This window comes from Urocampus carinirostris, chromosome 10 (genome assembly GCF_059441175.1).
Source record: "Urocampus carinirostris isolate Australia breed hairy pipefish chromosome 10, RoL_Ucar_1.0, whole genome shotgun sequence".
Taxonomy (NCBI): Eukaryota; Metazoa; Chordata; class Actinopteri; order Syngnathiformes; family Syngnathidae; genus Urocampus; species Urocampus carinirostris.
Genome location: NC_142358.1, coordinates 18,068,419 through 18,091,375, shown reverse-complemented (window position 1 = coordinate 18,091,375; position 22,957 = coordinate 18,068,419). Strand labels below are relative to the sequence as shown.

Below are 22,957 nucleotides of genomic sequence, written 5' to 3'. Positions count from 1 at the left end.
TAGCACTCATTGAGATTTATTCGTGTCATTCTAACAGGTAAGCCGCCTCTCTGATCAGACATCAAATAACAAAGTGTCGCGGTTTTAGTGGGAAAAAGACAAACAGATTTACTGGGGGATTGCATAATCAATACAACCAATAAGCAACACTTACTCTCCTTAGACAATCCTTATTTACATCATACATGAACAGTCCCATTCAAAATAATGTGGCGTCTGTTACCAAGCAACAACCGAGTGGATGTCGATGCAGACTGGACCATTTTAGAAAATACCATCTCGCTTGTTTGACAAAAAAACAAAGAAATAGGAGGGCCTGTGTCTTGACAAATGCGTCACACCCGGTTGTTCCTCGGTAAGAAGGTTGACATCTACACGGAAAATGTCCATTACAGTTTCAAGTCAAATCAAAACGTACAATTCTGTAGTCACAGCATATAAACAAGATATTAAAAATAAAAGTGCACTTGCAGGTGGAAAGGGTAATTAAAGCCAAAATTAAACAGCTCTAGAGTAACAATTTAAAGAAAATGTATTTTTTTTAATTGGGTTTGGGTGCATTGAATACTACTGTCATAAAAAATAAACTGACAATGGACTTGTGTAATTTTACTTCGCCACCCACATTTCTTATCTTTTAGACATAATTATGCTTGTCTTTTTTGCAAATGCATTTCTGTCAATGTCAATTTTTGCGCATTAAAAAGTTGTACAAGTCCTTTAACTCCAGAAATAAAGTTGGGGTTGACAACACGTGGCACTTTGAGGAATTATTTTTATACTTCCATTAACAGGGAAATGGGATTATACTCAACTCAATTCTCCAAAAGACATTGAACTAAATTAAAAACTAAAAGCAAAGATTTCCGTGGGTTCATTGCCACTTTAACTGCTAATGTTTTGGTTTGAAACAAACCCACCACTTTGTCTTCAAGCTAAGGAGTATTATGCTAACAATGATTTAGTAGCATTCCTGGGAGGCATTATAATCCTCCAAGGAATGGATATTGGAATAAACAGTGCAGTAAGTGGATATACAATGCAATGATACCAACAGAAGTGTAAATTGCAACCCTTGTTGTCGTACTTTTTTCATCGCATTACATGATAAAGTCTGATATGTATAAGTCAGAGCTCGGGAGGGGGATTGGAGAATGAATATTGAGTGTAAATTTCCCTATTTCAAATGTGAGACAAAAATCTTTATCTTTGATCTCTATATTTGCATTTATATTAGGTTGAATGAGAAAAGACAATAATTTTCAAGGCAACATTGAATAAACTTGTTTTTTTTCTACAGCAGCCAATCCAATCTGATATCAGGTGAACGTTGGTCTGAAACCAGACAGGGCACATTTAGACAGATAACCAATGCCACTCACCTTCCAGCATTATTTCTTCAGACATTATGACTTGAGTTTCACAATCATTGCTTTTCATCCAATGAAAACCAAGTACTCAGTCATATAGAAAAAGAAAATAAGAGAAAAGGTGAAAAATGTTTTTGTATATTGTACATTCATAGATGAAGAAACCAATTTGCAAGACCCAAATATGCTTAGTTTTCAAGGGAACTCTGACCTTGTGTGCCGTTTTTTTCCCTAAGCCTTGCGGCCTCAGCAGCTGTACAAAGCTAGCTGTTGTGTTGAGGTTAAGAAAACTCCCTGACGGGCTCTTACAACATATGGGTGAACTCAGAGCTGCTCGTATGAATGGCAAGAGAAAAGCGGGGGGAAAAAACAAAACCATGTACCAGCGCTTTGAGGGAACTGTGGTATATGCGGTTTGCTGTGACGTCCGTAGACTGCCTATGTACAGGGAGTGTGTTCTTGGGAGGTCTGTTTGAAGGGTTTTAACTTTGTGCTTTTAGCCCAGGAGTTAGATATTTTTGGATTCAATATACTATTAGTCTACTTTAATATAAATTGGGAATATAAGGCGAATAACCTCTCTGAATAAAAGTGCAATTTTAGTTGTGGAAAAGATTAAACTGTGATGGCTTAATCAATCATTCCTGCTTCGATACAGTAACTCCGATACCCCAAAAATTCAACAAACAAATGCAAAAGGAGAGCTTCCAGCAACACACCTAGCACATTTTCTTATATGCTAAAAATGTGCAATTTTCAGCAATGAGTTTAACTAAAATAATAAAAATGAAGCACAGGAATTAAAAAAAAGAAAGATATGAACAGAACAGCCCATTCAAACAGCCCTCAACTTGTCTAAGTCTGGTAAGGATTCAAGACCATCTAAGGGTGTCCTCTTCATGAAAACGCCTTACCAGAGGCCAAGGAGTTGCAGTGGTCTCCGTGAGCGCTCATCCAGGTGCTCCGAGGTGTGTCTGAGACACCCCAAAACACCTGGAGCTGAAACAAACAGAATAGAACTAGACTTAAAACCCATTAGATGGCTCTCAAGCCGGTTTGATAAGGAGTCCCTAAACCTGTAAGGGACGTTCTGTGGACTGGATGTGGGCGAAAGGGAGAACACAATCCTAGCAACTACACTGTTGCTTGTTTTGCGCAATGCTGCCACGTGGCTGCCGGAGTTGCCTCAGTGAGGCATCTCCATATTGGATGCCTGAGCCCATCCTCTCTGGATCCAACTCCCCTAGGTCAAAAACAATAAATTGGGAAATTATTTTGATTATGAAACAAATTTAACAGCGGCGTAAACAACGTTGGAATTACCCGATTCGATTTTGTTAAGGATGGTGCGAGCGCACTTGAGGAAACCCTCTTCCACATTTTCTCCTGTAAGAGCGCTGGTCTCCAGAAACATCAGCTCTGTGAAAAACAAAGCCCAGTGAAGACAACAGAAGCAGAAAAAGAGTGTTTGACTTACCGTTCTCTTGAGCGAAGCGCGACGCCTCCAGGAAGGTGACCTCACGTTCGGCCTCCAGATCTTTCTTGTTGCCGCAAAGGATGATGATGATGTTAGGGCTCGCCAGCGTGCGGGCATCGGTCAGCCAGTTAGTCAAGGCGTTGTAGGTTTCTCGGCTGGAGGAGGGCACAATGGGCCACATAGTCTATAGCACAAATAGGGAACTATGGTCCTTGAGAGCCACAGTCCTGTCTGTGCTCCAATATCAAAACTGCTGTAGATCTTTGGCAAGCACCTTGGAGTTCAGATTATGACCCTGTTCATCAAATCAGCAGTGTAAAAGACTTGCTAAACAAGCCTGAGTGGATCTCAAGGACCCTTGGGTCTGTAGTTTTTACTGTGACCCAGGGGAGACTTAAGGACTGTAGGTGTAGTTTACAGGGATCAAATAAGAGACATGAATAAAACTAACAAAAACAGTACTTGTAGGGCGGGGGTACTATTATAAGCTAATGTTTGTTAATATTGTAATCCCTTGCTATTTCGCGCCCCGTTCTCAGTGACCTCTCTGCATTACGGGTTGAAAAATGTTAATTTAAAAAAAATTGCCTGCAAGTTGCCTTCGCACTTATAGAAAGCTGGTAGCTGCCAGCAAAAGACACATGCATTAGTTAAAGACAGAAGACAGGACTAAAATGCCAAAATTCACAGAGTCCACGTCTCTGATTGGTTGGCCTGCAGACACACTTATGAATAGAAAATGACATAATAATGAGGTCTGGTCCCCATTAAACATGATGGATTACAATAATGTTCATTTGGTTCTTCTTAAGGTACAAACTAATACAGTAAAGTAATATTTAGAAAAAAATATCCCTTATTACACCTGCATACATACTAGAACTATTAAATTAACAATTCTTTCCCCATTATTAAACAGACAAATATTTTACCTGGTAATATCATAGACAAGAAGTGCTCCAGCTGCTCCGCGATAGTAGCTGCGCGTCACAGATCTATGAAGCCAAACACCAAAATTCAATTCATTCTCATACATTTCAACATGCGTGTAATCAATTATGAGTATCAAATTGGAAACTAAGAATTTACCGGAAGCGTTCCTGGCCGGCAGTGTCCCATATCTGCAGTTTGACCGTCTTCCCAGCAACATTAACCACTCTGGAACCAAACTCGACACCAATCGTGTGGTTTGAGTCCTGCTTGACTGCTCAGTTGAAAAAGTATACATTTACTACAGTTCATATCATGTTTAATTGTTAAATCTGAAGTCAATAAACAGCTAATGTTAGCACATTAAAAAAAAAACAACAACTTACATTTGTTTTCAATGAACTGATGAAGGAGGCAGGATTTTCCTGTCCCCGCGCTGCCAATCACTAAGAACTTGAAGAGAAAGTCTGAAAGCAGACATGTGAGGTCAATGCCAAGCAAATGTCAGGGGAAAACCCGAACCGGCTGTACTTGGCCCTTGGAAAATCCTTTTAATCTCATCAAGCTCCCACTCTCACAGCTCATGGCAGGCCTTAATTTAACTTCTTAATCACTGAGTGCACACAACAACAGTTTGTGGGCGCTTGCGGCATTGGAAAGCCAAGCAGCAGAACTTAGTACATGTTGAACACGGCTTTGGGTGACTGCGCCAAAGCTGCAACCAGCTGTTTGTACAGATGTTGTTACAGAGAAGGACAAGCTGGATGGCTTTGGTGATGACACCAAGTTGCAAGCATGCATTCTGAGGCACTCGTGTGTGTGTGTGTGCTCTGATACCCTTACAGTCTGAAATATTCTGTAAAAATTGAAATAATTAATCAAGTAACTCTACAAACAGCCATTTAATTCAAGACTGACATTCATGTCACTCATACCAGCTCAGTAGCCTAGATGGTAAGGCGCCCGCTTTGAGACTGGGAGGTTCGGGTTCGCGCCCCGGCCGAGTCATTCCTAAGACTTAAAAAGTGGTCGGCGGCGCCCTCTGTTGGCTGCGGCTGCATCGGCTCGCTACAACGGGTCAGGTGCAATCGACATTTCGTTCTGTGTACATTGTTACACAGAATGACAATACAAGGAAATTATTATTATTATTATTATTATTTTATATTTACCCTACTCAATCACAGACACAAAAACATGTGAGAATAGTGACTCCAAGTGGGCAAAACTAAGATCAACACCACACATGCATGTGAACCCTCATTTATTACAGGGTTACGTTCCAAATCACACCCGTGATAGGCGAAATCTGTTAAGTTTATAAATACCTTTATTGTGTAAATACCTTTATTTTTATTTAACAAACACTCTTTTATACACTGCACCCAAAGAACAAACCCAGTTTACAGGATCAAATTGTTTTTCAAAAAAATGTACTGTATAATAGTTTTTATCTACAAATAACTACTAAACTGTCAATTACTAATTTTAATCACCAAATAGTTAATAAGCAGAGAGACTTTAGTCAATCAAAATGCAGGATACAATGCACAACACATATCAGTGAAGTAACATGATCGCGTTATAGCAAAGATTTGCTGTACTTCATTAAATGATAGCGATAGACCAGCGGTTTGCTCATTATTTTTACAAAAGTCGAAATAATCAAGTGTAAAAACTTGGCATTGTGTTGATTAGTAGTGGCACATGTCCTCAAAAAGAGGAAAAGACAATGCCTGTGATTAAAAGGACATATATTTAAGTAAGTTATAACTTAGCATACATATAGGTATGTTGAAACTAACAGCACTTATGTCTCAGTTTGTTCATTGATCCAGATTAATATCTTTGCGGTTTGATTGGGAATTATTCGATTTTCGTAAACAATTTCCTTTGAAACACTTTGGGATTATCTTTTGTAAGACCCCATCTCAAGGTTTCTTTTCCTCATGCTGAGGTCGAGTTTTTCCCTGCCCGCATTTTGTTTTAGGATCAGGGGATCGTGTAATTGTGGCCTGTGCATTAGTTTGAGACATTTTGTGATTAAGGGCTATACAAACAAATGTGACTTGACTCTACCAGTATGTTTTTTTCGCCTATAGTGAATTACGATACTTGGAGCCAATCTTAGTTTCTGGAAACACAAAAAGGGGGAAAATGTTGCCAACAAAATTTTAAAAGGTATGGCAAATCAAGTTTTTCTTTTTTGTTTCAACGTTTTGAAAAGTGAACCACGTTATAGTGAGGGTTTGCTGTTTATATAAACCATTGTTTCTCCCCCACCAAAAACTTGTAATTGATTACCAATGTAAAAAGAAATAACAAAATACAATTCTGTTTCAATGATTGTTCTTTTCACAATCATGTGACATTTCAAAATGTAAAATATTACTTTAATAAATGAAGTGAAATAAGTTCATGCAACTGTCAAAGCCTGCGAGCTGTAAAAGAATAACCTGAAAATTCACGGAATTCCAAATTTGTTAACGTTTAAACTTTAAACGTTCCCTTAACAAGCTGCATCGGCTCGCTACAACGGGTCAGGTGCAATCGACATTTCGTTCTGTGTACATTGTTACACAGAATGACAATACAAGGAAATTATTATTATTATTATTATTATTATTCGTCAACATTGAAAGCACTGTCACATGCTGACTGATCAAATCTGTTTTTTGTCATTACTCGTGTATTAATCTACTGTAAGGTCCAGGGCCTTGGTGTATCCCAGATGACTTTGAGAGTTGTAGTGTACAACTTAAAGTACACGGTGCAGTCATACACACATTCCTTTTCAGGATATTTTAAACAGTAACGAATGAGAATAATATGTTTTTTTAATATGAAGAAATGTACTTTACAAGACATGAGAGGAAAACAATTCAATTCCACACTCCCTAAAAGAGGCAGAGTTGCTAACCACAAAGCAATAGTGCTGCCTGCCGGGACAAGGCAAGGTCAACAATGGTTACGCAAAATGATGAGCCTGTTTACTGATGCATAAAACTGAAGCCACTTATTTTAGAGGGGGAAAACACACCAAAATAATCGAAGGTGGTAAACCCTGTAGATATACATTTTACAATGTATAACAAGTTGATATTCACAGAAAGCCAGTTTGGAAATCAGGTTTAGATAATGAAGATCATGTAAAACCTGCCTGTTGAAACAGCACAAGGTGTTTTCCTATTGAAGTTAAAACAGCAGAGTCAAAGAAAGAAGGCCTCATGTGCATTCACCCTTTTTTGTCCTTCTGTCATAACACAGCTGACAGTATAAAACGCTTAGTTTCTAAAAGCCCGCCTCAGCTTTTTAGCATCTTTGCAGATGTCCCATAGTCCCTTGTACAAGAATCAGGCTGTCATTTTGACAGCAAAACACCAAAGCTGATATTTCGACAGCAAGGAACCCAAGGATGTTGTGGTTGTTGCGTTGCAAGTGTTGACGAAAGAATTAACTGTTGCGTCAACCTTAGCGGTGACATGCGTAATTTGAAGTGTCCTTAGAAAAGTTTAGAATTAATAGTTTCTCTTAAGGATGTGCTAACAATCTTTAACTGAGTTCCAAGAGCCTTTATACACATTGTTTCATTGAGCTTATTTGCTTTTCTTACTTTTATCATTGGTGTTGCACCCACGGAGCGCATTAGGCTGGAGGAAAGAAGGTTGGGTGAAAGGGGGTTGGAGTCATTTCAAGTTTGTGCTCATTTTATTTTATTCCAGTATATAAATGGTGAAATTAAGAAAATGATCATTTCAAATACAGTCCAAATGAAAACCCAAACCCAAAAAAAAGATGAAAAAAAGAAGTGTTTATTCAAGCGTGTCTAAGATAGACACAAAAGCAGCTTGACAGAGGTTGCAATAGTGTTTTACCAAGAAGATTCCATCAGCACGTAGAATACTTTGAAGTTACGGACACCACCTTTAACTACAATAAACGCAAAAAAAACTTCTGAACTAAATATGTACAATATTCTGAATGTGTTTGCACAATGACTTATTTCAGATTAGCTATCGATACAAATGTTTGGGCTTAATTTGATTCACTACCTTTTAATTTGATCTGATTTGATTTAATTCATTTCAATAGTGATGTATTGGTTTAGATTTGTAATATAATGTGGGTGTTGAATAAGATCAAAAATTCAACACATAGCTAATTAAATTATGTGGAAACTGAAATTGGTTTAGTTTATTTGTTTTGTAATTTAAATAATTCTACAATCACTTATGGGTTACGGAAGGTGTTCTCATTATCCTACTGTCATAAATGTTACATACCCAAGTGAGCAGTAAATTTCAGTAAAAAGATCGCATTATTAAAGGGAAAATAACAAGCGCCATGAACAAAAACGAGTTTATGTTGACCCTTGTTTTGCTTTGCTTTTCAACCAAACCCCTGATATACTGTCAGCTACATTGCTACTACATTGGTACACCAGAAGAATTCAATCAGAATTTTAAAAAATGTTGCCTGAGAGGTACGCAATACAAATTAATATATTAAAATGTGAATAATATTATCATCATTATCTTACAGCACTTTGTACACAAAAAATGCTTAGCTTGGTGGTCAGGTATGAGATGGACTGGGAGTGAAATTCGACCTAGGCAAAAATATCTCAACAGGATGAGTATGTGCTTATGCGTGTACGTGTGTGTGTAGCTGTGTCTGTCTCTTCATATTTTCGTATTACTTCCTTCAAGCATTTTTTTTAGGATTTTCACTAGCCTTGTGGTGACTGAATTATCGTGCATTCTGTGGTCTTAGTTTGGGCAGCGCCCTATTTTAGGATAAAAACGTGGCCTTAGAGTTAGATTTCAGTTATACTTTGGTTGGGGGTTGAGATAATGGTGAGGGATTGGCAGTCAGTTTTGATGATTAAGTATAGGATAAGGGGCTAGCACATGCATTATGCCAATGCAATGCCTCAACTAGGATTAAAAAAACAACTTTGGGTGTACATGTGTTTGTAGGGTCTTGTTGACAAACTATGGTCGATAATATATGGGATGTCTCGTAACTAATACATTCAACGTCATAAGAGGCCTAAAGTGCCATTGTTAGGTCTGTAACCTTACTTCATTTATTTGGAATACACAATAAAAGACAGGAAACATTGATTTCAGTTAAGGAGGAGATGCAATCAGATAGAAAATGCCAGCACGGAAAATCACATTAAGTATGGTATGGCCCTGTTAACCAAATACAATTGATTTACTCAGGCAAATGTTAAGAAGTTTGAGCAAGATTTCCCCATTGATGGCGTTGCTATAGTCAGTAGAACAGTGCTCCATCCAACCATGGGATTTCTTTAATGTTTATCATTGATTTACAATCAGCTTATGGACTTCTCTTTTTGTACAAGAATAATGATAAACAACCTTTACATGTGTGAGTTCTTACAGGCATTGCCTTTAGCTCATTTATGTCCATTATATTCTATAATAAAACGTTCGAAGGACTTGCTCATCTTAGCATTTATACTGACCATCTCACAATTTGATAAGAAACAAACACACAGAGGAAGAAAAGCTATCCCCGAACAAGTTATACAGGTGCCAGCAACAAAATTGTTAACTTTTACAATATTTAAAAACAAAAGTAAAAGTCACCATTATCAGGCATCTATGTACATGTAGACAAAATAAAAGCTGTCCAACTTCCTGATATAGCAGGATAGCTTATAGCAGTGGTTCTCAAATATTGGAGCAGATCCTCAAGTGACCTAAGTGATCTAAGAATATAAAATCCCTTAAAAGCAGTTGTCTCGTCACATTGCATTAATTCTAAGACGGTTACTGTTTGTCCACTCATTACAAACGTACAGACACGTCCCCGCACCTCAAGTTTGACTAACTTTCACCTGGCCATTCTATTGCTACGGACCCTGGGTGTGTCTGGTGAAGGGCAGGTGGATTATAAAAGACCACCAACACACATTGAAACAAAAAGTCATTGTTGTAATGACATGTTTAGATGTCACCATTAAAGTAAGCTAACATGTAAGCTAGTTATTTAGCCGCGTAGCTAAGCCTTAGTCACATCACAGCTGAGCTGTAAAAACGTCAACACAGGCGGCTTCCGCAGCCATGTCCAATTCCGAAACTAACATACCGTATGTCTCGGACATGTTGCCCCTCCTTCCCGGGTTAAATGCTTGGACCGTTTTCACGGTTGACTCAGAGTCTCAATGGTGGTTTTCTTCTCTTTAGAATGTCGTCTAACACCGTCTGAGCTGTTTCGCTTTGGACCCAGCCAAATGTGTCAGAATGGGAGCTGCGTGATGACGTAATGCGGGGCTGACTTGTTGACTTCAGGGTCGGTTGGAAATCGCAACACTAAACCTCAGCGGCCCTGATGGACCTTTGAAGTAAAGTCATACCTGTCAACCTGTACGTTTTTGCCGTACAAAGTACTTCTATTATGCATTTTAAGACGTGTACGACGTATAAGAAAATCTGTACAGAAAAACGCAAACAAAAAATCACGAAACGGCAAATCAATCAAGTCAAACGAGTTCGAGTTGTGTAGTGAAAGGAAGTCCGTCTCTTTTTGGAGAAGCAGCTTTTTCGGCTCTACTCATTAAAGAGAGCTGGCTCTCAAACGGTTCACTTGCTGTGATGTTGTATAAAGAAGTTAAGAAAAAAAGGAAGTAACAAAGGAGAAAATGAAAAAAGACAGGTTTGTGGTTATCCCTTTAATCAGTATATCACCAACAATAATTTAATGCAGAAAATGAATTAATAATTTGAATAAGAAAATGTATTATTCTACTTAATCATATTTGCATGTATTTTTTCCTTTTACAGTGAACGTCCAAGCTACTTAATTTTTTAACTTTTTTTGATAATAAACCTCATTCATGTCGAGCAACTCAGTATCTCACAACAAAATGTTAATTAACAATATATATGATATAACGAAATACATGTACAATATAACATGTTAAACTACATAAATAAACACGTTTGAAAAAAAAGATATGGTGTAAGATTTCTTGGTATTTTGTAAGGTAAAATCCGACAGTTTGAAAGGGCATGGAGCCGTGGAGGTTGACAGGTATGTAAAGTTAACGTTTATGAGGTAATAATTATCTTTGGCCTTTCAAAGGGGCAGTGTGTTTGTTTTTAGAAAATGTCCATGTTAACTGAAAACACTTTACCATTTAGATAGAATAGAATAGAATAGAATAGAATATACCTTTATTGTCATTGTTACAAAATGGGTTACAATAATAATAATAATAATAATTTCCTTTGTATTGTCATTCTTTTGTAAGAACGAAATGTCGATACACCTGACCCGTTGTAGCGAGCCGATGCAGCCGCTATCATATTGTGACAACGAAATTGGGCATGACACTCCAGTTTTACACATTCACAGTGAGGTATGAGCCAAGAAGATAAAGGAACAGAGAAGATAAGGTTATAAAACAAGGGGGATAAGGCTATAGTTATAATTTACATGGTATTTACACAAGAAATGTCAGCATGTGGGATGTTACATACAGTTGTTATCGTGATACCGTTGGCATCGTAAGGGTTGTGCAATATTGCATTTGGTGCAAAAGTCATCATAGTGCAAAAAAAATTGTCAGCATATGCATTGGTGCAAACATAGTCATCATAGTGCAGAAAAAAGAAATGGTTAGACATTGTGCAAGGTGGGCAGTAAACATAGTGCAGTCGACATGTGCAAGAACATAGACATGAGTACCATTATATTCGTATGAAGAAGTGTTGGCAAGAGTTTTCAGTTTTTTTGTGCGGTGTCTGTTTTGAGCAGTGAACAAACATAGTGCAGCATGTACGTGAGTACCATTTTACATTCGTGTGAGGTAGTTTTTTGCAAGAGTTTTCAGTTTTTTGTGCGGTGTCTGTTTAGGGTGGTAATGGCTGCGGGGAAGAAACTGTCTCTGAGTCTGTTTGTTTTTGCTTTGTGTGACCTGTAGCGCTTGCCGGAAAGCAGCAGGTCGAAGAGGTGGTGGCCGGGGTGAGAAAAGTCCTTGATGATGTTTTCTACTCTGCTGAGGTAGAGAGAGCAGGCAATGTCCTCCAGACTGGGCAGAGAGAGAGAGATTTTAATTCAAAGGAAAATAATACAAAGATTCAGTTGAGATGAAAACATATTAACATATGTTCATGGTTATAACCAGCCTGTTGTTGGGGGTGCTCGGGCACTTCTAAATTCAAGCCAAGAACCCCCAAAATGTTGGTATTTTAAAAAAGAAACCCATTTTCCTAAATAAAAGACAGGATAGGCTTAGATGTAATGTAAAAACTCTAGCAAAAATAAATAATAACAAAATTAAAAAAAAAAAAGAAAAATTTGAACTCAGCAGCGTCAGAAATACAGTACTCCGCCGCCTTGAAATGATTCAGTTCATTTGATTCCTACAGTCACCTGTGGGATAACGGCGGAGCATGTGGAGGCTCCAGTGCATCACCATGAAAGTATGTTTTGATGTAAGCCCAAGTGTCCCATATTTCGATTTAAAAAAAGGAACATTCAATTAAATCAAAAGGCCTTAAAATTAACATTTGATTGATAAAAAGTCCTTTTAAAATAAAAAGCCTCTAGCTAAATATTTTAATTAAAATGTTTCTTAATTGAATTTTACATGTTGTATCACTTTAAGTGAAATGTAAAAAAAATGTTTTTACCCAGCGAGACACTCTGGTTGCTCAATTTCCACAGATTTCCTGGCCCAGTTTCCACACATTTTAAAGACGAGAAGCTCCGCTCACAAGCAACTTAAGTACAGAAAATGCTTAACAGAAACGTATATGCCAGCCCAATGACATGGTAGACATCTGTGAGGAGCTTATATTGTGAGAAAGCCTGCTTTTTTCTTCTTTTTCATTTCTTTTTTTCATATTTTGTTTCTTTTTTCCCCAAACTTTTTCTTCTTCTTTTTGTAGCATTTTTCCTATTTTTCTTATTTTTTCCCTGCTTTTTCCCTTCCTTTTTCCAATTTCCCTTGAATTATTTTGGTTATTCTGGCCTTTACTTTTTTCTCTTCTTTTATTATTGTTTTTTCTTTTTTGATTGTGGTCTTTTTTTCTTTTTTTTAGCTTTATTTGTCCCTCAAACATGATTTTGTGCATACTATTACATAATCATGTTTTAATATAGGGATAAAAACAACAAAAACATTCTGAGGAGGCCTTTGGCAGCCGACTCGAAAGAGCCGCTTCTTGAAAAAGAGACGGAATTCCCATCCTTACGAGCTTATTTGAGCTACTCAGTAAAGGGAGTTAACTGCTAAATTCTGCAAACACGTAGCACAAAATACATCCGAGAACTCACAGATGACAGGAACAAAGTGCAAGATGAGTAAAATGAATGATAACAGTTCTTCTTTTAACATTTCTTTTTCATTTCCTGGCTTTTTTGGCTCGACCCAGCACCTTTCTGTCCTCCATCGTACTTCACCCAAATCATTTGCACTGTTAATTTTACCACAACAGAAAAGAAGATTGGTGGTGGGCCAAATCAACTTAAAATTTTGGAGGGGAGAATTCCACCAGATGGTAAAACTCACCTCTTCTGTTGCGCAGAATGTGGCCAAATAGCGGACTAGAGAATGAATGTGTAAAGTTATATAGTGCAAGTGACAGATACATGTTAAAATAATTTCTCTCACTTAGCCAGCCCAACATCGACCTTGAAGTGAGGAAATCTCCCTGCCATTTCCCCACCTTTTTCCTTTTTGTTACCTAGTATTTTTCTTTCTTTTTATTTGTTTTTTTTTACCTTATTTCTTTTCTTTTTATTTGTTTTCGTTTTCCTTTCCTTCTTTTCGTTCCCCTTTTTCACATTTTCTTCTCTGTTTTTTAAATGCTTTCTCATGTTTCGTTTTACCCCTATATTTTTTCCATTTTTTTTTCCTCATTTTCCTCTCTTTCTTTTTTCCACTTTCTTTTTTCCTTTCTTTCTATTTGTTCATTTTTCCTTTCCTCTTCTTGAAATATTTTTCTTTCTATCCCTTTTCCTTATTTATCCCTTTCCCCCTTCTTTTTTATTACTATTTCTTTCTTTTCCCCTTTTTTGTCTTTTTTTAATTTTGTCTTTTTTTTCATTTATTTTTCTTTTCTTTTTCTTCTTATTTTCATTCTTAGCAAAAGGCTGGTCCGTTTGAGTCTTTGTAGTTTGTAATCCTCCCTTTTCTTTTTAGCACTCGTTTTTGTTTGCACGGCACAATACAGAGACATCTAGTGGTCAAATACTACACACTGTTAATTTAACATGAGGCTCCTCCGAGGGAACTGACATCATTGTCCAACATCTTGCTGCTTAGAGTACTCCCAAAAACAAAAACCTTGCACTAAAAAATAGAAGCAAAATGGAGTGGTGTGGTCACTTTGAGTCTCCGTAATCTTCTTTGTGCTTTGTAGCTCTTGTTTTCAGTTGCACAACACAATACAGCCCATTGTCAAACATTACACCTTGTCCCTTTATTTAAAAGGCAGTGAGAAAGTTTTGATCAATTTCAAATTAGACGGACCTCAGCATTGACGGGCAGCGGCGTGTGACAATACTGATACTGAGGATTTTATTCAAAATAATGCGTATCACTTTGTAAAATACGCATTCTTGAAAAAAACAAACAAACTTTGTAGCGATGACTTTAGGCTATTTGTCCCATAAAGGACTTTACTTTTCATATAATTTTGGTTTTATATTCAAAATATCTCTGCATTTAAACGAATAAATAACTGGATGGATATAAACAAATTTATTCCTTGAAAAAAAACATAAGTTTATTGCGATGAATCACATAAATAGATCAATAAATAATTCAATAAAATGGTTTCATTAAATCCCCCCTGTGTGGAGTTTGCATGTTCTCCCCATGCTTGCGTGGGTTTCCTCCGGGCACTCCGGTTTCCTCCCACATTCCAAAGACATGCATGTGAGGTTACTTGGCCGGTCCAAATTGTCCCTAGGTGTGAATGAGCGAATGAGTTGTCTGTCCCTGTGTGCCCTGCGATTGGCTGGCAACCAGTTCAGGGTGTCCCCTGCCCACTGCCTGAAGATAGCTGGGATGGGCTCCAGCACCCCCGCGACCCTACTGAGGATAAGCGGTGCAGATAATGGATGGATGAATGGTTTCATTAAATCAATAACGCATACATAAATATCTTACTACACAGATGTGAAAGGTGTACTCACCGAGCACAATTTTTTCAAAGCACTGTTGTTATAACAATAAAAAGCTAATTCTAAAGATAGACGGAATAGATCACATAATCTTGGCATGCTGTATCCAGAAGCTGGATTCTGGTTTGAATCTGACAAAATCTGTATTTTGTTCTTTTTACAATCTTATGAAACCAAATCCAATATCAATATAGGATCGGCACATTTCTACTATACTGTACTCCAGTGACGTGGGGGTGGGGTTGGGATTTTTATTGTACCATTATTGCCAAAAAAAGTTGAAAAATGAGATACGTTTGCACTTTTGTTTTTTTATCGCTAGAGGACAGTAGCACACAGCCCAGTAATTCAGCATCCTCCATTTTCCTTGTGACGTGAAAAGCAGAAATAAGTATATTGTGGATAGGGGAATACTCTGCTCATTTAGACCGATTCATTTGAACGCATTCTATTTGGATGATTTGTATTCATTCATTCATGCGTGCATATATGCAAGCATCCATTTATGTATGTATGTATGTATGTATGTATGTATGTATGTGTGTGTGTGTGTGTGTGTGTATGTATGTATGTATGTATGTATGTATGTATGTATGTATTTGTTCATTTATTTATTTAATTTAATGATTTGGCAATTTGTTATGAGGTCTTAATGTTGGTTTGAGTGGGTTGTGAATGGGTTTTATTGTAAAAAAAGCCCAAAAGTATGTTCACTGTGTTCAATTTGCAATATGTTTAGTTTGAAATAAAATATACCTGGGAAAGAACTGCTAAACTTTACAGAAAAAAAGAGCAAAATATCAATGATTTTACTATGCATTACTATTTCTTCTCCGAATCTCCTTAATGAATTGAATTTAGCATGTTTACCACAAATATCCAAAAGATGGCAGTCAAAGATAACATGATAAGGGACTTTCTTCCTTGACACTTCAAAATGCAGTTTGCCCTGTACAGTATATATCCATCCATTATCTGCACTGCTTATCGTCAGTAGGTTCGCGGGTGTGCTGGAGCCCATCCCAGCTGTCTTCGGGCAGTGGACAGGGGGCACCCTGAACTGGTTGCCTATACAGTATATAACTTTAGGAATTTAAACAAAGTTAATATTGATGTTTATTTGTACTTTCGATTGTATTTGCATAAGTGTGTAATTGATCATGAAAATCCTTATTTTAACAGCATTGATTGGGGGAAATTTTATACTTTAGTGGTAAAATGAAAAAATGCTCCCTTTTGTCTCCACCTTTGATTGGTATAATCCTTTTTTTCATTTTGTGTGCGACCACTGATAAAAAGAACTCTGCAGAAAAAAAACCTAGGGACGATAGGTAAATGCTAGGCTGCCCAAAGGCAACAGGTGATAAATTAGAGGAACCCCACTCTTCTTACATCCCTCCTAGTTCCTCCCGGCTTTTGTTGCACTTTGGCAGGCCCCTTCATCGCTAAAAGCCCTTTTCACTGAGATTAAAGCTAGGGAGGAAACAGGTCTGAGCGTCGTGTGGGGTAAGGATGTTTTTCTAAGGTGGGCGATACAGAAAAAAAAGCGTTGGCCTCAAAGGTGTGCAGCTGGAAAAAGACACACTGCTTCTGTTAGTCACTTTGCTTACCTTTGTGGGGGTTTCATCACTGATTGTCTGCCCTCTCTCTTTCTTGTCCTCTTGGGCCCATGCGGGTTTCGTCATCATGATGGATGTCTGAGCTGCGGGCCAAAGTCTGTGTATGTGCTCAGGAGTCGACCTTGGACATTTCAACACGGCCGGTGGAGGCACGTGAGGAGGGCAATTGCAATAAATGGAAACAGGAGGGCATTTGAAGTAAAGATGGTCAACAAACGTGTTTTCTGTGATTACACAGAGGGAAACACCCCCTTGCAATGTCAACCACCTTGAGCAATGTTTACTACAAACAATGACTCATGTTCATAAGGTGCACGGAATGATTCACTGGTCACCTGGAACCAGTCTAGAACATAAGTTGATATGTTTGGGGTAAAAAGGGACATACAACACAAATTTAAAGAGAAGGTGGTGTAAAAAGATGTGTAGGGTGTGCAGACCTATTGTACATGAAGTAGATCAGCTTTGGATATTTTCAATGCAAACAACACGTTCAAACTAATGTCAGAAACTTTAAGCAAAAGAACAAAGTTCAGTCTCAAAAAACCCACAAGACATACGTGCAAACAGAGGTTGGGGGAATTTTTGAAAAAGGCTGTTAAAAACCGGATCAGTTGTGAAATTAAATCTTTGAGAATTGGCTGATAACACTAAAATGTACAAACGGTGGCAGGCAGAAAACCGAAGTTGCGGTTTCCTGTTGACCTACACAAAGGTATGAAAATCTTGGTTCAAAATGTCAAATTGCGGTGGTCTCCAGAACATATTCTGCCAAGAAAAGCAGTTAATCTCCAGCCTCTTAATTTACCAACATTCTCCTCACCTGAAATTCAACGAACACGCAAAGAACAAGATCAGAATCCACGATCCTTCCTAAGGTGCAATTTGAAAATAACTCGATGGGGAAAAGCATTGTGGATGATTAACGCATAATTAGAGAATGTTGTGATGTTTGTTGTAAAGCTCATTTTTAAAGGAGGCAAGTACCGTGGGCTGATTGACGGCAAAACTGTCTCCAGACTTGAATTTCTCTCAATGGGAATCACAGTCTTTACTGTCAGTTCAACTGAAGGCTTCTGTCTTGCCTTGCAACCCAACTCTCTTGCAACACTGCAGATTTCCTCAAAGCGATCCACCTAAAAGGCGTCCTACACAACAATGACCACTTTTAAGGGTCATTGCACACTTGCGTGTTCTTCACAGAATTTCACCACATTTCTCACAACTTTTTTTTTCTTTTGGCCAGCAAAAGACTAACACGGTGAGCGGATACATTACTGCAGAAAAACTCCCAAAATGTGGGCCAGATTTGGTAAGCTGAAAGTGTGTGAGGGCCAACGATTCAGCCTGGCATTTTTTAAACACCATTTAATAAGTTCACCCTGCGTAAAAGGCCTGCTGTGTTTGGCGATCACCATTGCTTCCTTGTTGCTGGCCTTTGGTGTGGACTAAAACTCCCTCAGAAAGCCAAAAAAGGCAAGGTGGCCAAAGGGTTACTGCTGGCATCTTGTTAAACTGTGATTTATTTTTTGGTATAAATGTACTGCAGTCAACATTACTGGCGGGCCACATATCACAAATTTTTACGACAGAGTCCGATCACGGTAGATGGTGGTTCCAGATCACGGAATGTAACTGGCACCCTGGACGGAATTTGGACATGCCTGCATTACTGCATCCACCTGCGACACAGTGCCATGGCATTTTTTTTCACAAAAATTACCAAAACTTTGCCTGAAACAGCCGTAACCTCTCAGACTAATTACCACATAAACTAGTACGGTGAGTGGCTTGCTCGGGTGCTGGTGGTCTTCATATGACGTCACAGCTCAGGAAGTCAAAGATGAGACAGGCTGTCTTCAAATTGCAATATCTCAGAAAATAATTTAAATATCCTAAAAAAATTCCTCACATATCGCATGTTTTAGACCTTGGATGTCCCTTTAAAGTTGTTAAAACAAACAAATGTTGACACTTCATAATATTACATTTTGCATCTGTTTTTTTTTGGGGGGGGCGGGATTTTTCCTCATTTATTATTCCTCTGCAATCATGTTGCAAAAAACATCCCATCACTAAATAAACAAATTAACGGAATAGAAAAAAAGGGATGAGAGGTTTAAGCCAAAGGCTTACAGGAGACCAGTCCCTGAAATAACTTGAAACGCTTCTATCAATCATTTAAAAAAAACTTCATATCCTACATTGTTCAAATTATAATTACTCCATGGTTGTTTTGCCTGGTTTGTTACCATCTGTGGCGCACTGTGCAGTTTACACCTATGCCTTTACTCCATTCTGAATTAGTGATGCGTGTTCACGAACGAACAGGCTCAATTAGCCAGTTCCTTTGTGAACGACACATTCCCCCCTACCGCTCAGGGATTATATGTTAACTTTAATTTTGTTAAGAATAAAAAGGATAGCAGCACGACGGAGCAGTGGTTAGCGCATGTGCGGAACAGTTCTGAGGTCATGAGATCGAACTTCCTGTGTGAAGTTTGCATGTTCTCCCCGTGCTTGCGTGGGTTTCCTCCAGGCACTCCGGTTTCCTCTCCCATTCCAAAAACATGGATGTTAGGTTAATTGGCCGGTCCAAATTGTCCCTAGGTGTGAATGAGGGAGCGAATTGTCTGTCCCCGTGTTCCCTGGGAATGGCTGGCAACCAGTTCAGTGTGTCCCCTGCCCACTGCCCGAAGATAGCTGGGATGGGCTCCAGCACCCCCGCGACCCTACTGAGAATATGTGGTGCAGATAATGGAAGGCTAAAAAGGTTAAAATTGTTTAGTTTATCTGTAAATACTTTAGTTTATGTTTCCTTTGTTTTTCATTCAATGTGTTTTCGATAACATATTTATTATCTGCACTGCTAATCGTCAGTATGGTCGCAGGGGTGCTGGGGCTCATCCCAGGAATATTTGAACATTGGGCAAGGGACACCCTGACCTGGTTGCAAGCCAGTCGCAGGGGACACAGAGACAGACAACTCACTCGGTCATTCACACCTAGGTCATTTACCTTTACTTGCATGTTTTTGGAATATGCAAGGAAACCGGAGTACCCGGAGGAAACCCACGCAGGCACGGAGAGAACATACAAACTCCACAAAAGAAGGTTTGATTTAATGACGTCAGAACTCTGCCGCACACGTGCTAACCACCACGCCGCCGTGCTGGGTTGGCAGGATTGTTTTGGTGAATTACTGTCCCCTATGTTTGTGAAAGCAGTAACATTTCTCTAGACCAGGGGTGTCAAACTCAATTCAACTCGGGGGCCACACGGAAGAACAAACATTCTGTCGGGGGCCGGACTAGTAGATTTAAGAGAAAGAAAAAAAGATAAAGAAACAAGAGAAAGAGGGAGGGAAAATGAGAGAGGGCGGGACTATCAGAGAGAGGGAGAGAGCGTGAGAAACAAGAGAGATAAAAAGAGAAGTTGTGAGAGAGGGGGAAAGAAAGGGAGCAGAAGAAATAAATCCAAAGAGAAATAGAAAGACGGAAGGAGAGAAAAGAGAAAAGAAAGCACGAAGGGTAGGAAGAGAGAAAGAGAAAAGAGAGAAAAGGAAAAAAGGAAGTGAGAGCAAAAGAAGTTAAAAAGACACAGAGAGAGAGAAAGACAAAGAGCAACAAAGGAAGACAAAAAGAGAGACACAGAGAGAGAAAGAGACAGAGAGAAAAGGGGTGGAAAAGAGGGAGAGAGAGAGAGAGAGAAAAAGAAATACTAGTACAGTGTCTTTGTTCGAGGCACCTTTCTTTGGCAACATCAAGTGGACACATTTCAACCTGCAGCTTGTTTTTCTCTTGCGCTTCTCTGAGTGTTGTCTCGCGGGCCGGATTCAATCCCTTAGCGGGCCTGATCTGGCCCGCGGGCCGCCTGTTTGACACCTTTGCTCTAGACCTTCATGAAGAGTCAAATGAACCAATTCAAAATTTGATTGGCTAAACCTACAGCGGAATCACTGAAATGTTGTCCTGCAGGGACGCCTTCTTAAAAGAAATTCAAGGCCTATGGGCAGAATCCTGAGCCTGGCAACAAGTAATCCTAAAAATGTGATTGTTTAAATGATTTCAAATAAAAGCAGTACATGCAGGAGAAAACCAATGAAAGGAAACTGACAGACAATTTGCGATTACTGTCTTCTATGTTTACTATTATGTGTGGCTTTATTTAGGAAAAGCACAAATAAACCCCCCGCATCATTCATGAATTGACAACTGACAAAATATAATCAACATCAGAGGATTCTGACTTTTTTTCAGCCAACACAGAAGGCCTTGCAGGCCTTCACGAGTCACCACTGGTACCATTGAAGAAAATTGACTTATCTAAAAGAAACATAATTCTTTTCCTCCTCTAATTGTTCGACAGTTGCTTGCAGTAGCTTGTATCTTGAAGAATTCCCAAGTCAGGTCAAATGTAGCTCAAGGCACATTTGCACTGCCAAGTTCTCTACAAAACACTGTGGGAGATGGTTTGTTGTGGAGAGATAATTATTCGGTTCTGTAGTTCTGCTGGACATTGGCGCTTTCATCTTACCGAATTAATCTACTCTTGTTAAATTCAACAAGAGAAAGAACTACATTGACGATGCAGCTGGATGAACACATGTGCTATATTTATGCTACATTGCTAATGTCTGGTTTACATTCTGTACTTTTCATGGATCACATTGGGCTCAGAAATATACAAAAATATAAATAATTCAGGTGGAAAATGCCTTTTATCTGTGAAATCTGCTCATCCAAAACTTCATCAAAGGTGCTCATCCTGTTTACATTAAAAGTTGGCTTTGTGGTTTTTAAAGTCAAAACGTGTCAGGTAAGACACGCCATCAGCCAATCTGCAACACCATGCAGTGTCTTGTGCATTCTAGCAAACAAACAGTGTGTACAGGAATTAATATTTGACACCTCACGGATTCTGAATGCAGTGTACATTTAAAACTCAACTGTTTCTTTCACCTTAGGGCTGAGCAAAATATGAAAGGGAAGGAATTAAAGGGTTTTATTTGAATTAGTCCAAGCCGTTACTAAATACTGTATCAAACATTTGTTCATTAATGTGGAATCTATACTGATTTGATGAGTAGCTATATTTTAGCATGAGCAATGACTTTTAACGTAGTCTAACTTAAAATCAGTTATTCTTGTCCGAACAGTTTGCACAGGATGTTTTTAATTCAATTAAAATGTCTTTAAAGGGATCATAAAAGACCATTTTTTTTAAACAGGCACAGAACATATTGTGTTCATCCCCACAATCCTGCAGTTATGTTGCAAAATATACGAGTGCAAACTCGAGAAATTTTGTCTCAAATTTAACTGATTTTCCTCATATCCTATAATCCGTGACGTTACCAGATGACAACTAAGACTCTTGAGAAAAAGATGGCGAAAGCAAACAGCGATTGCATGGAGCACCTTTCTGCTTGGAGAACTTTGCTTCCTGTGTCACTGGGGGACTTCTGTCGCTGGGGGAACCTCGTAAAATTGCAATATTATTTAGAATATAACCACACCCAAAATCTGTTTTATTTGAACACAAAATCCATCCTTCTCAAGAAGATTTCAATTATTCTGATGGTACAGATTATCTTTTTGTTTCAGTTGCATCAAGAAATTATTTTCCATTGCCATTGAAGCTAATGCTGAATGTTGCGCTTGTACTGTTTTATTTCTGGCATAAGTTTTTATTATTTTTAGCGGCTGTAAATGTCTGTTTGACAGAAGCAGTGGAAACAATAACTATACTGTTGTGCAGTGGCACGATTGATTTGGGGGATTTTGAAGGTTGTTTGATAAGATAAGGCTGATGCATCGGAAGACCTTTGCTGGGAAAATACTCATATGAAAGGATACAGCAAGTAAATACTTCATTCAAATATGTGAATGAACATAAGTGCATTTATAACAACTAAATAAGTAATTGAAGAATTGCTTTGATTATTAAATCATAAACTTAACATAGCTGGAAAACTCATGTTATGGTGACACATTACTCAGTGACCTATTTTGATAATCTAACAATAAGAAAACACAAGTCTGAAAGCAGAGCAAGGAGTAGAGTAGCAATAAAAGGTAGCTGACACACAATTTGGAATCACAGTCTTTTTTTGTTTTACATCAATTGTGCGTTTATCTTGGCGCACACAAAAAAACAGATCAGTAATTAATTAACAAATATTGATGAACAAAATAACTAACATCACATGATTTAGATATGTTTTTAGACAAGAAGCCCTCACAGTCCACCATTGGATGAACTGGTTCACTTGGTCCTCATTTCTCTTATCTCCTCTGCGTTAAAACAATCAATCACATATCTACAGCTCCTGCTATGACACATATTGACATGGAAGATCCTCTGCCAGATGGAACTTGTTGAGGAATCTC

General features: G+C 38.4%; 1 protein-coding gene and 1 long non-coding RNA gene across 4 annotated transcripts; both read right to left on the bottom strand.

Annotated features, from left to right (window-relative positions):
• rab4b (RAB4B, member RAS oncogene family) lies at nucleotides 1-10,109 on the bottom strand. Of its 2 annotated transcripts, XR_015851612.1 has the most exons (8): nucleotides 9,898-10,109; nucleotides 4,164-4,244; nucleotides 3,937-4,051; nucleotides 3,780-3,842; nucleotides 2,848-3,002; nucleotides 2,694-2,789; nucleotides 2,447-2,613; nucleotides 1-2,369 (listed from the first exon to the last, which is right to left on the bottom strand). XR_015851612.1 is itself a non-coding variant. In XM_088346541.1 (7 exons), the coding sequence occupies exons 1-7, from the start codon at nucleotides 9,911-9,913 to the stop codon at nucleotides 2,498-2,500; spliced, it is 642 nt and encodes a 213-aa protein (XP_088202667.1). In that variant the 5' UTR covers nucleotides 9,914-10,108; the 3' UTR covers nucleotides 1-2,497. The 2 variants fall into 2 exon arrangements, 1 of the variants encoding a protein (XP_088202667.1); XM_088346541.1 differs by having other exon boundaries at nucleotides 1-2,613; nucleotides 9,898-10,108.
• Nucleotides 10,110-11,142: 1,033 nt separating this feature from the next.
• Nucleotides 11,143-20,456, bottom strand: LOC148358002 (uncharacterized). 2 transcript variants are annotated; one of them, XR_015851523.1, is made up of 4 exons: nucleotides 20,313-20,456; nucleotides 16,557-16,686; nucleotides 16,339-16,466; nucleotides 11,143-11,842 (listed from the first exon to the last, which is right to left on the bottom strand). It is a non-coding gene; the product is annotated as an uncharacterized LOC148358002 (long non-coding RNA). The 2 variants fall into 2 exon arrangements; XR_015851522.1 differs by lacking the exon at nucleotides 20,313-20,456 and adding an exon at nucleotides 17,553-19,002.
• Between the last annotated feature and the right edge of the window lie 2,501 nt (nucleotides 20,457-22,957).

Bases quoted from the DNA above. Each gene is read 5' to 3' on its own strand.
- rab4b (XM_088346541.1), bottom strand. The intron at 4,052-4,163 runs GTAAGTTGTTGT...TCAACTGAGCAG, and splicing joins TCAGTTCATTGAAAACAAAT to TCAAGCAGGACTCAAACCAC. The intron at 2,790-2,847 runs GTAAGTCAAACA...TGTTTTTCACAG, and splicing joins GCGCTTCGCTCAAGAGAACG to AGCTGATGTTTCTGGAGACC.